Source organism: Myotis brandtii, unplaced genomic scaffold (genome assembly GCF_000412655.1).
Source record: "Myotis brandtii unplaced genomic scaffold, ASM41265v1 scaffold115, whole genome shotgun sequence".
Classification (NCBI taxonomy): domain Eukaryota; kingdom Metazoa; phylum Chordata; class Mammalia; order Chiroptera; family Vespertilionidae; genus Myotis; species Myotis brandtii.
In genome coordinates this window covers 6,480,871-6,494,583 of record NW_005353967.1, presented here as the reverse complement: position 1 = coordinate 6,494,583, position 13,713 = coordinate 6,480,871, and the positions used below count along the sequence as shown (strand labels likewise).

The 13,713-nt window shown below is 47.6% G+C and overlaps 1 protein-coding gene across 4 annotated transcripts in view; it reads left to right on the top strand.

The window, feature by feature from the left end:
- PDCD6 (programmed cell death 6) overlaps positions 1-13,713 on the top strand; it is a 15,673-nt gene continuing 1,960 nt past the window's right edge. The window contains exons 1-5 of one of the 4 annotated variants that reach the window (XM_014548649.1): positions 1-289; positions 702-763; positions 6,764-6,808; positions 8,047-8,199; positions 12,298-12,407. In XM_014548649.1, the coding sequence (XP_014404135.1) occupies positions 192-289; positions 702-763; positions 6,764-6,808; positions 8,047-8,199; positions 12,298-12,407 (468 nt within the window). In that variant the 5' untranslated portion in view covers positions 1-191. Of the gene's footprint in view, positions 348-701; positions 764-6,763; positions 6,809-8,046; positions 8,206-12,297; positions 12,408-13,713 lie in introns of all 4 variants that reach the window. The other 3 variants (XM_014548646.1, XM_014548661.1, XM_014548651.1) reach the window with 3 other exon arrangements.

Sequence of the window (13,713 nt, the reverse complement as noted above, 5' to 3'; positions counted from 1 at the left end):
CCCACGCCCTGTGTCCCATTTTGTCTCAGGGCTTCTCCCTCGCCGCGGGCCCCTCCTTCGCACCGGCCCCTCCCGAGGTGTGGCGCCTTCCGTAGACTCCCTGGAGCTCTGCCTTCACCCCCTACCCCCTAACAGCCGAGTGCCCGCAGTTGAGGGGCGGGTTCTTGCTCCTCCGGGACAGTCTCCTGGCGATGCTAGTTTTAGATAAACAGAAACAAGACTCTGCTCCAGCGCTATTAAAATGCCAGCAGACAGGAAAGAAGCTGGAACGTGATGGCCGCCGGGACAGGTGATCTTTTACCTGGGCTCCTTCTGACCATGGCCGTCCTTTCGGTGAATGAGGAAAAGTGAGTGACTCATAGTCACGGAATGACTTGATTGAGAGAAAGGAACAAGAGAGAAACTGGTGCAGGCATAACTCAGGTCAAGGGATAATCAAAGAGAAATACCTGGGAAAGGAAAACGAGAGTGAAAAAATGACTAGGCCACTTCGGGGAGAACCGACGTGGGCTTGAGCAGGTGGAGTGCCTCCGCTGGGTGAAGGAGCTCCAGAGCCTACTTAATCCCCAGCAGAACAAAGTGGGAGGAAGGAACATGCCAGAATTAATGCAGGGTGGTCAGTGGGGGTAAACGTTTGTGCTCGCCATGTTTTGCTTTTCATACCCTGTTAATCACCAGCTGAATTGGTCTTCATTTTGTAGGGTTGATAAAGACAGAAGCGGGGTGATATCCGACAATGAGCTTCAGCAAGCACTCTCCAATGGTGAGTGGGACCTGGCCACCAGGACTTCTGCACTGCAAGCCTGACACACCTGTTATTATTGGCACGTGGTGGAGGTGCTTCTGATTTATTTTGCCAAGCGGTTTCTTGGTTGTTGTCAGTGCCACTCCAAATGCCTTTCGGAACAACTGTGTGGATGAGCATAGGGAAACGCTGGTTGAGAAATGCGGGTTGGAGGGTAGGTTTTTGGGAGGGATAGGAAGTTTAGCTTTCTACAGATATCCTTCAGGTGTCTTGAAAATCATTGAATTTCTTAGGTAATCTTTTCGACCCTTCTGGAGAGGATTACAAAGGTCCCAGAGGCCACCGGACTGTGGGGAGGTGGTCTTGTCAGTGGCAGAATTATAGGCATTCAGCTAGGGATGAGGGTTACAGCCCTTGTGGGTGGTGTATTGCCAGCTCTCCATGGAGTTGAGTTCTTGCCCATTTCAACTTGATTAATTGGGGAAGTACTATTAGAGTTACACTAGCCCAGTAGAAGACAGGGTTAACTAGAGAGATATCCAGAGCACTGAAAACCAGCAGGCTACAGTCTGGCAAATCCTGGGTTAAAACTTCCTAAGTGTTGACCAAAATGGGTGATTTCTTCACATCATATGTTAATTGTGATCAGATGTTACAGATGTTGTCCACCATAGTGAGAGTGCCCTACTGGCTAAGGCGTTTCTTTTGAGCTTTTTTGCAGTGAGTGAGGACTGATTTGTGATCCATTTGGACATCTCCTTTTGTTCATTTGCTATAAGTTTTGAGAGTGCGGCCCAGATTTGTGTGAAATCTGTTTAATTGAGAGTGATGGTCAAATACTCTAAATTGCTGGAAGGGGTGGGCTCGATGGCGTCACGGGGTCAGCCTGCTTGGATTCAAGTCCTGGTTTTACCACTTCTAGGAATGTGGCCTTGAGCAAGGACTTGACCTTTCTGGATCTGTGTCCCACAGTTAATGGGCCGGTAAATCAAGAAAATGCATGCAGAACACTGGTGTGAGCCTGGCACAAAGCAAGGCCTCAGTGTTGTTGCTGGGATGAGGAATAGTGGTGTTACTGCCACTGTTACTGGCCAAAGAGCCAGCTGGAGTCTTTGATGGCTTTTCTTTTCCTAATGACTGTGATGATGATGGTTATCACCTACTGGACATCCACTACACGTGGGCACAGCGCTGGTGCAGAGCAGGGCTGCCGCTCACATTCCATCTCAGGTTTACTGCTCAGTCAGGCCCTCGCTGAGCCTGGTGCTTTCCCACCTGTCTCTCCTGTAGGTGACCACCTACCTAATGCTTCTAGTGCCTGGAGTCTCTGCTCCTTCTGTTTAGAGTGCCGGCCTCTCCTGGCTGTGAGGTGGTCGCCACCCATCCCACCAGTCTTCAAACCCCTTTCCTCCCACATCAGTGGGTGCCCCCTTTGAACAGCATTTCTTTTTCTTTTATGTGTTCCTTTCTCTCCTGCTCCTATAAACATTTTTGTAGCTGTCTCCTAAATGAGGGCCAGTGGGTTACTGGGTAGACAATGTCAGTTCTTTTCACTCCTCCTTGAGTTCCTGTAGCTGATACAATAGAAGTTATTTTCAGTTTTGATTTTTCTCCCAGGAATGGGCTTTTTTTTTTTTTAATATATATTTTATTGATTTTTTTTTTTTACAGAGAGGAAAGGAGAGGAATAGAGAGTTAGAAACATCGATGAGTGAGAAACATCGATCAGCTGCCTCCTGCAAACCCCCTACTGGGGATGTGCCCGCAACCAAGGTACATGCCCTTGACCGGAATCGAACCTGGGACCCTTTGGTCCGCAGGCCAACGCTCTATCCACTGAGCCAAACTGGTTAGGGCAGGAATGGGCTTTTGTTTTCATATTAGAACTGGACTTTGGGCTATTTCAGAAAATCATTTTTATTAGTTTATTGCTGGTGGGAAACAAATTACAGAACAGCATAGCCTCTCACTTTAGTTAGACCTGTGGTTTGGCATGCTCTCTGTTAAAGTCGAGCTGAAACCACCTTGGAAAAGGGCTTTTGTAGGTCCCACACACTGAGTCCTTTGTACAAAAGCCTCCAAAAATGACTGCTCTCAGGACGTGTGTGGTCAGTGGGTTTGAAGAGAGAGAAGGCTGTTCTTGTGCCTTCGTTTTAAAATAACCTTTCACAAACTATCTTGACTTTTAGGTGTTTTTTTTAAATTTGCTCTAGTCCCTTTTTTGTGCTTTAAGGTTTGCTTTAACATAAGATATTGATGTTTTTTGAGGAGGCATTTTTAGCTATGCTATAAAAAATAGTAATTCATGTTTTTAAGGTATTTTTACCAAAATAGAGTTCCAGCTATCTTGAGGAGCCCATATTTGAAGAAATGAGACCATCCTAGCAGATAGGCCCGACATTGCATCCCTCTCCTGCCCCAGCCCAGTGTCGTGGGTGATGGTGCTTGTTGCCCAGACGCAGCAGAGGGAGTGAGATTCTCCCCAGCCCCATCTGTCTGCATGGGGGTGAGGCTGACTCAGCAGGCTGTTACTCAGAGCCTACACGTTCCCAGGAAGGGTCTGTTGGATGATGGCTGCCTCTGGAATGTTCTGACTGTTCAGAGTGTTTTGCCCACTGAAGGCCTTGAGCGCATTGCATCCATTTGCTTGGATAATTCACACTGAGAGTTTGGGGATGGCAAGCACCTGTCTTCTCTTGGCATCTGGAGCTTCCGTGACTGATCCCCAAAAGAAACCCCGGACTCCCAGGCTCAGGGGAGCTTCCCTGGTGGACAACACTTCATGTGTGTCGTCAGCTGTTGTCCTGTGTGAGTTCACGGGGGGCTCTGGAAGCAGTGCCTGGTCTCCCCCAGACTTGTCCTCATGCCTTTCCTGGTCTTACTCTCCGTCCTTTTGCTCTAACAAACTGACCATGAATGTTGTCATCCTAGCTAGTTGTTGAGCCCGAGAGAGGTCTGGGGACCCTCAGTACGGCCTGTCACATCTGCTCTTCCTAGAAACCCACCAGTTTCAGATAGAAACAAGGAGGGTTGGACTTGGGCAGGTCACAGCATTCCTGGTCTCTGTCTTTGGGTGTAAAAACAGGACGACTGGAAGTTGAGATCCCTTTTCCCCTCCAGCCAAGCCCATCTCCACCAACTCCCACCCTGCCTGGTCCAGAACTGCAAGACACTGTTGGATCTACCGGAGTGGAGTTTACAGTGTTCACCTTAGACACTTGGATTGTTTTCATTTTCATTAATGTAACTACTGCAGTGATTGGACCCAGAGTTTCATAGAACAGGTTTCTAGAAGGGGCATTTATCAGATCAAAGGGTGTAGGCATTGTACTGTTGGTCAATCTTCAGATGGCTTTTCAGAAAGGCCATATTTCCAGTCGTAGCTATTTGAAGATGACTGGTGAAATGTGGGATTTTGCTGAACCTGAAGAGGCACCAAAGTCCTCGCAAACCATGTGTTGAACCGCATCTGGACCCTGTGGTGCTTCCACCCCCTCCTCACAAGTTCCTCTGGCAAAACAGCCCAGGACAGCTGGACTCTGGGTCTGCTGTAGGGAAGCGCAGAGATCGCCAGTGATGATGGGAAGTCTGTTTCCCCCAAAAAAGATTCCAAGTACTTGGGTGTTTCAGTTGTTCCTATGCAAGATGTTATAAGGACTTAACCCTTCACCATCTCTAAAGTCTACATCAACCAAAATTTTTGGTAAAGAGGACATAATTTCAAGAAAGAAAACTCTTTGGAGAGTAAAAAGACAGAATATTTTATCCCAGAGCAGAGTGGGATTTCCCCTGTTGAGAAGGGAGCAGACATAAATTCCTAAACTCATTTATGTATTTGGAGTTTAAGTGGGAAAATGCTGAAGCCCCCAATGATGACTGACCGACCACCCCGCCGATGGCAGCGTGTTCCGTAAGCACACCATTCGTGCAGCATTGCTTCTTAAGGTTTTAGTCCTGTTCCCAAATTATCGGTGAAATGTTGAGTATTCACCTTACAGGGGAAATAATAGTATGTTTCTATTTTCTTTGGTTGAGATGAAGTTGAGACAAGACTTATACAGTGAACTTACATTTCTATGGAAAAGTCTGACAGGAAATCTATTGCTTCAATTATTCCTGGACACGGTGGTTACTGGGAGGAGCAGATGGGAATGTTTGAATTTGCAGCTGGCCCAGGAAACCTGGGATAGAGGCTCGCTGGAGGAGAAGGGCTTGTGGACAAAACCCACCTATAGATGTGTCCTCTGCTTTCAGCAAGTGCTGTTGGAATTGCTTTCTTGGCATTGCAGTGTGATTTCCTGCAGAAACCTGTTTAGGTTTTCAGGCCGACGCTCAGGTGCATTTAATGCTTAATATAACCAAAATGCAAAATGTCTGCACATTGCGTTTAGGCTTCATTGTGGGTTGGTAAGCTTTGATGTTGCCTGGGAACCAGGCCACAGAACTAGCACGCAACAAGGAGTCAATTACCTGTTGGCTGTTGTTATTGCCCCTGGTTTCTGTAGAGCAGTGGTTCTCAACCTTGGCTGCACATTAGAATCACCTGGGAATCTTTTTTAAATCCTGATTTCTGGGCCTCATCCTCCAGAAATTCTGTTTCTTTGTTATGGGGTGGGGCCACGACATTAGTAACAAAGAAACAGAATTTCAGGAGGATGAGGCCCAGAAATCAGGATTTAAAAAAGATTCCCAGGTGATTCTAATGTGCAGCCAAGGTTGAGAACCACTGCTGTAGAAAGTTAGGTCCCATTTGGTTAACAAGGACGAATGGATGTCTATAGCCTTGGCTCCACCTTCCAGGTCTCGTCATTGATTCAGCCCCAGACCCTCCAATCCTCAGGCTCCCCAGCACAGTTGGGTCCCCTGGGCCTGCCTCTCTGAGGTGCGCCATCTGTGCACTCACCACGAGAGTGCCTGTTTGCAGCCTTATTTAATAGTTTACTTGTACTGCTCTTGTTTAACACTTATTCCCCAAACCATTTGCTGACGGCCGGGGTTGATGTGCGCAGTTGGGATGGACTGTGGGTGCAGCCTCATCTCTGAAACCCCTCCAGCTCTGCATAGTCAGCTCAGTTTAGCCCAAACTCACAACTCTTCCCCTATGGCCACTTAGTCTGCATCAGGTGGAGGGAACAGGGCGGAAGGAAGGGATTCCAGTGGGTGCCTGTGGTTTCTGGCTTCTGGTCAGTGAAGGGTTATCTTCTGTGAAAACCAGTTCAGTGCCTGGAGCCACTAAGGGAGGGAGGGGACAGCAGGCATGGGTGAAGCAGTGAGAGTCCCCTGTATGTGGAATTTTCCTCTAACATAGTTTTCTTTTTATACTGGTTTCCAATAATACTGACTTTTCCTCATACCTTTCTATACATACTCCTGCCTACCTTCCCCCCAAAGGTCTGTGACACCTGCACACAGGTGCTCTCCAGCACTCATGTGTGTCATGCCCGGGGACAGGTGGCCCCTATTCTCTTGGGAGGACTGGCCTTGTTGGAGTAATGGCCATTGCAGGTGTCAGAAGGGGCAGTCAGAGGTGCGGGCAGAGCATATGGAGTTATCTTAGCGACCTGGAGTGGGGCATTCAGCGAAAGCTCCCTGAGGAAGCATTTCACCCAAGGCTTAAAGGGGAGGTAGGAGTTGGGTGGAGGGTGTGCATGCATTTGGAGGGTTACATGTGAGGGTGAGAGAAGCCTGCACAAGCCCTGAGTTGGGTGGGAGTGGCACTTGGGAGGTGCTGCAGAGCCCAGTGTCCCTGAGTGTGAGCCATGGCACCTGCAGACTCTCCAGCCCTCTGCAGCTCAAAGGTCGGGAGTGGCTCTCTATGTCCCACCCAGAACTGAAACAGTTGTGTGTGTGTTTGTGTATGTGTGTATTTTTTAAAGGGTTCTTTTTATACAAGTGGGGGATGGGCAGAGATACTGCTTTCCCCACATTAAAAACATTTTTGACTTTGTTTTTACTGAGTGTAAAAATCAATGAAGGTACAAATCGCTCTCTCTTACTTTAGTTCCTGTTTGTTTTCAGGCACCTGGACTCCGTTTAATCCTGTGACTGTCAGGTCAATCATATGTAAGTAAGGGCGCCGGTGTCCTGCCTGTGCAGGCAGACAGGGGTGGGCTGCTGGTGCAGGGTGTGCTTCCTGCCTTATTCTCCCCCAACTCCAGTCAGGTGTGGGCCTTCATCCCGCCCTTCTGTCCCCTCACTGACTCTTTACTGTCAATTTACGTCTGATCGTTCCTTCCAACCCTGAAGATTTCATGAACACACCCGACTGCACGCCCCACACGCAGCCCTTGTCCTGTGTAACCACTGACTGGAGCCATCCCCAGATTTTTTATTACATGAAGCTTCACTGAATGTAGTGTACTTCTGACCAGACTGAGAGCATTCAGGCTATAGGCTTCCATCATCGCCTTGCCTGAAGAGACACCAATGATTTATCATTTTTTTATGGCAATAATTCAGACAGTTTTTATATCATATATTTTAGCCATTTTGCAAATTTTTTAATAGATTTTTTAAAAATCCTCACCTGAGGAGTAAGGATATATTTTTTCCCATTGATTTTAGAGAGAATGGAAGGGAGGTGGGAGAGGGGAGAGAGAGAGAAACATCACATCAATTGGTTGCCTCCCACATGGGCCCTGACTGGGGGCAGGGATCGGACCTGCAATCCAGGTATGTGCACTTGACTGGGAATCGAACCTGAGACCCTCTGTTGTGCAGGCTAATGCTCTAGCCACTGAACTACACCAGCCAGGGCAGCCATTTTGCAATTTTATGTAAGTGTAGTGGTAGTTCTTTTGTATTTGGACCTGGAATTGGGATGATTATTTTAAAAAATGAAAGGCAGTTCTAAGAAAACATTAAAGCCAGTAGAATCTCTTTCTCATTGAGTGACCTCCGCTGGAGGATGTTGGTCCTGGGAAATGGAGGGGGCCCCATGTTCTAGGCCCAGAACTAGGAGCTGGGAGTAAGGGGCACTTAGCTCTGGCATCTTCAGAGCACCCGCAAGTGGTCGTGCTTCTGTAGAACCTACTTCAGTGTAAAGAATCCTTTTAATTGTGGCTCTAATAGTGTGTTTTGCTTCCATTTTCCTTTTCATGGGGGGCTGTGGCTGGGTGACAGGCCCCCTGCCTCACCAGAGCTGATCTTGCCCCTGACTCAGCCAATGAGCATGATTAGCAGCACTCAGGGCTCTGCTGGCTGAGTCCATGCTGGGGAGGTAACTGCTGCCGCTGTGCTTCTTGCTGATTAACATCGAGATTCCATTCATTGGGCACCACTTATGCTCCTTTTTTCCTCAGCAATGTTTGACCGTGAGAACAAGGCTGGTGTGAACTTCAGCGAGTTCACGGGCGTCTGGAAGTACATCACAGACTGGCAGAATGTCTTCCGCACCTACGACAGGGACAACTCGGGGATGATTGACAAGAACGAGCTCAAGCAAGCACTTTCAGGTTTTGGTAATTCACTTACCTTGATTGTGTAGCATGTTTCATTTTGGAACCTAGGTACCATTGAAGTTCTTTTGCTTTGTTCAACTGACTGATTTTTTAACCCAGTCTCTGTGAAATTTTTGTTTACATTACACCGACTTATATTTTGTTATTATTGGAGGAGACTTTTATGCATCTTTTAAATGCAGTTTTTCATCCAAAATGAGATAGGGGCTATGCAATCGTTTATCTTTTGTGAATTGAAATGACGTCACAAGCACATTGAGAATGTAGCTTTGAAACAATTTAAAGTAAGTGAAAAAGATAGTGTAGGGTAGCATATATTTCATGAAACATCAAAATACACAGAAAGATGATAAAATACCCATAAGTGACGATTCCCTAAGCTCTAGCGCATATCGAGGGCCTCAGGTAGAACATTAAAGTCAGCGCGAGCTCCCGGCCTCAAGTGCGTGTCAGGGTGTGCGTGTGCCGTGCCGTGCCGTGAGGAGTGTGCACATGGTACCTTTCCAGAGTGGGTCAGTGGGCCTCTGATGTATCTGAGGGAAGTTGGGATTTTTTTTGTAGAGGAAAAACTGAAATGTTGGGGTCTTGTTCAAGGTTTGAAGTTACACTGAGATTCTAATTTGAGACAATTTTACTTGGCTCAGTGTTCACTGGGCCCAAATTACAGAACCCCATCTTTGTTTTTCTTAAAAGGCTGCTTATAAATGCCTTCCCGAGAGGAAGGGAGGGGCAGAGTTAGAAACATCGATGAGAGAGAAACATTGATTCAGCTGCCTCTTGCACGCCCCCTACTGGGGATGTGCCCGCAACCCAGGTACATGCACTTGACCGGAATCGAACCTGGGACCCTTCAGTCTGCAGGCTGACACTCCATCCGCCGAGCCAAACCAGCCAGGGCTCTATGTTTTTCTTAAAAGGCTGCTTATGAATGCCTTCCCAAAGAAAATAAAACTTAGATTATAATGTACTATTTTCTAGGTGTTTCGAGTTTTATAGTATGGTTAACATGGTCCTGCCCGCTCCATTTTTCTCTGGTCATGTACACTATGACTGTCTTCTCTTTCTATCGCTTTCTTTTCTTGCCTTAGGAGCTCAGACATAGTACCAGGTGGAGGCTGTCTGATGGCACAGGGAGGCTGTTTGGAGCTCACTAGGTGTGGTCAGAGTTTGGGCAAGGCGTGGACCTCAGGTTCTTAGAGTTGGAACTCAGAATGCAACTAATCTTGCTCTGCCCTTAGGTGGGAGAGTGATGGGGGCCTAGGGAAGGAGCCAGGGGCCTGCAGGCTGGGGAGAACTTGGGAGGAGCCCAGATCCTAGGAGTGATTCCTAGTCCTGTGACCTCAGGTATATCACGGCACACAGAACTGCATTTTCTAACCTGGCGAGGCCCAGAGCCCTCTTTTTACTTAGTGCTGTGACCACCGGGTCCCTGGAGCTCCTGGTGGAAAGACTCTCAGGCCTCCCAGTCGGGGTCAGACCCAGGGTGTCTGCAGCTGCGGCGGAGCTGCGCAGAGACCCCCGTCGGGGCTGGCAGGCCCTCCTGTCGGCGCTGAGATCCTTCCTGACTGCTGAGTTTTTTCTGGAGAGTAAATACTCTTTCGCAGCATTTCTTCAGTTATTCCAGAAAGTTTCTTCCTGTGATTGGTTCTTGATTTTTTTTTTCCTAGGGCTTCTCCAAAGCCTTGTTTTCTGTGAAAGGAACATTGTCATCATTTTCCCATGTTGATTATTTTGGAAGATTTTCTGTTGTAACTTAGGAAATGTGCCACAGAAGCAAAAAATTCCCTTCAGTCTTGACCCCTAAGAATAAGTATCTTGCCTTGCGTCAGAGGGGGATGATTTTAGCTCAGCAGAGGCTTGAGGGAGTCGGGGTTGAGCACTTCGGTGCCCTCTGACCTTTGTCAGCTCCATGGGGGTGTCCAGGCCAACCTTGGCAACGCTGTGTGACTGACTAGCACACATTCTGGATTTGATAGTCCATTCGTTTAAAAATTTTTATTAGTAGGTGCTATATGCCATGAACAGAGACGTGGAAAGGAGAAGGTGCACGAGGCCCAGCCCTCACTCTCGCCAGCGCGAGGTGGAGTTTACTCAGCACTACAGGCCTCGGGGGCAGCTCCGCCGGGCCCAACTCCCCTTTCCTCCGCACGGCCCTGGCAGCCACTGAGCCAGTGCAGTGTTTATTATGAAAACTTTGTGAAAGTGTAATGAACCTTGAACTTATCACTGGTTTCCATCTTTTTGCTGCATTCCCCCCTCCATTTTATGCTAAAGCAGAAAGGTGCTCAGCCACAGGTCAGGGTGAGGCACTGTGCCAGCACTCCAGGTTTGAAGGGCGGCCAGTCCGACCAGGGCCCCAGGCTGTGGGGGCAGGGCCATGAGCAGAGGGCACCTCCTTCTAGTTATTGTTACTTGGGTTTTCACTGGAAGGACCTCGTAGAGAACTGACTGCTCCCAGATTTTGGCCTCTCGGATAAATATTCTTTCCATGGCTTGTACATCATTTATTTTTCTAGTCTGACTTCCTTCACTTTTGTTTTCCCTGCAGTAATATTGAGGACCAGGGACACTGGGAGTTAATGCCAGGGGTGACGCAAGTCGCTTCCCTTGTCGTGGATTGTGGAGTTACTGTGTCATTGTTACTATCTTATCTGTCCTTCCAGTCGGGCAGGAGACCATTGCACCCTGAAGGGCACGGCCTTGTCACTGTGTCCTAAGTTCAGCCCTCACCAGCCTTGGCCGGTCTTACCTGACCACAGGCACAGGTGCTGGTGTGAGGAGATGAGAATCAGAGGGGCAGGAGGAGTGGCAGCTGTCGCTTTCTGACTAAGTCGGGCATCCAGTCTTCTACTCAGCTTGCAGGGAGGGGGGCCCTGGATGTAAGTCACAGGCGTGCAGAGCACACTGGCCACTCAGAAAGGTACCATCACATGCTTGCATGTTTGAATCTTTTCCAGTAAAGTGTTAAGTGTTCATACAGGTAATTAACTGTGAAATTCACTCAGACAGTGGGTGTACATTTTCTTGCAAAGACTGCAGCAAGACTGAAAATCAGTAAAAATATTTTGGCACCTGGATCTTGTCTCCTGACTAAGTAAGGATACCGTGGTCATACAGGTAGTGGGATGACGAGGGGAGGAAGGGGAAGGCAGTAGGTGTCCTGGTTTAGTTGGCCCCCAGGGGTGTCCCCCGTCTTCAGAGCCACCTTCCTGCTGGAGATCTTTTCAAGACACATTTGTAAATTGAAAACAGAATCGGTGACCCTCTGCGTAACATTGGATGAACCTGTAGTGGTTTTGAACTTTGTGAGGCTACCTTACTCCTTGTAATGTTCAATTTCCTAATCAGGTCATTTCTATGGGGAAATACCTATCACTGAATCTGTTTCCTTAGGCTTACATTTTGTTTAATTGGAAGATGTCAGTGATATTTTATCTTTCAAAATGAGATTCTCTAGTGATGAGTTAACCCAGGGCAGCTGAATTATTCAGAACTTTCATGTCTAGGTTAATAAATGTAATAAAATCTGTTGGTAAAGGGCTTTAAAAAAATCCTCACCAGAAGATATGTTTTTATTGATTTTAGAGAGAGGAAGGGAGAGAGAGAAAACATCAAAGTGACTGGGAAATAGTGACCAGTTGCCTCCCATGAGTGCCTTGACTGGGGATCGAACCCACAACCTTCTGGTGTATGGGATCATGCTCCAGCTAGCTATAGGGCTTTTCAAAATGATCACTGCGCTGCATTCAAGAAACAGGTCCTGGCTGCCCTGTGGGGTGGTCTGTAGGGTAGCCACCTTCCGGAGTTCGGGTGTGATGCGAACTAGTGAGTTCACGGGATCCTTCAACTGGCAGTGTGGTCCTGCCTCCAGTTACTCCTCCCCTCCAGGGAGATGCTCTGGCCTGCCAGCAGTGTCACCACTGAGTGACTCGCGTAGCTTACAGTGCATTGGAATAAATGTGTGCTGTGTGTTCCCTCCCCAGCCCAGACCGCTTATCCTGAGCTGTGATAAGAGGCATGTGTCTGAGGCGAGCGGGGCACTGGAGGAAGCGCCCTCCCCTGGCACGCTGTTTACTCTGATTCCCTTTCAAGGCTACCGGCTCTCTGACCAGTTTCATGACATCCTCATTCGCAAGTTTGACAGACAAGGACGGGGACAGATCGCCTTTGACGACTTCATCCAGGGCTGCATCGTCTTGCAGGTAATTGGGCTCCGAGGAGAGAAAGGGAAGGGCCATTCTGGAATTTGGGATTTAATGGAGTCAGACACGTATAAAATTAGTTCCTGGATCTTCTAAAAGTTAGTCTTGTCTCTGGAGAAGTATCTATGTTTTTCTGTTACACTGAGGTGTAAACAGTGGTGCTCTTCCTCCCCCTGCAAATATTATAAAGCAGTCCATTCAGAAGAGGTTGTTTTCCCATAAACAGTGGGTTATTTACTTGTTACTCTGCTATTTTTGTTGTATTTTCATTCTGAGGAAATGGGTAAACTTTGCATGTGGCCTTCCCTCTGTCCTGCCTACCTGTGTGAGGTGAGCTCTAAGTCCCCAACCTGGCTCCAAGCCCTTGGGTCCTTGTGCGGTGTTGGTGGAACTCTTGAGTTGCTGACCGCTGCCCGTCCCATTTCCCCACACCTTTCTGAGATGTCCATCCTACGGCCTCACCCTTTCCCTCCAAGAGAACTGAGTGCAGAGCTTAACGAGCTCACCCAGAGACACCCTCTTAAGACAGAAGAGTAATCGATCCTGTGCTGCTGTTCCCACCGTTTCTAGGTCCTGCTCCTGTTTCTAGGTAGGGATCCGAGTTCTATATATTTTAAGCTTTAGAACTAATAAACATACCTTTAAAATTTTTTATTATGACAAATTTTCCCCCAAAATAACAGTAGTAGAGACAACAGTAAAATGAACCCAATCTCTCAGATTCAACATTATCACCCATGGTCATTGAATTATGGTAACTGTAACCCCCACCCGGCATTATTCTGGAGCAAATTCCACTACGGGAAAGAGTGTTTTTCCATTAATATTTCAGTAGAGCCCATCTCTAGAAGATAAGTCATTGCAACTTGAATCCAAGTTGAGGTTCCATCTTGTCAGCTTTAGGATCCACTGAACAGCATGAGGTTTTTAATGTAATTTGGAATTTTTGAAAACATTCTCACATTTTTAAATTTTCCTGTTCAAATGATAGGTCAGTCAAAAGTGAAGTTTTTCTGATTTCTTTACCAGTGAATCTGGTGGGTTGGTCTCTCCAGATCCAGGTTTGTTAACTCTTACGCTTCAGATCTCCGGGACGGGAGAGCCTGCCCTCGTTCTGCCTCGGGGTCTGTGTGGCTGGGTGACGTGTTAGCAGTTTGAACACCCCAGGAAAGGTGCAGTGTAAAATCTCATTAGGGTCTGTATCTGATTGGCTTTAGAATAAGGACTTTCATTTGAGGTTATGGCCTGTAGTAAACATCTGATCTTTGTATTTCTGCCTAAGCAAAGGCTACTGCATATACTGGTA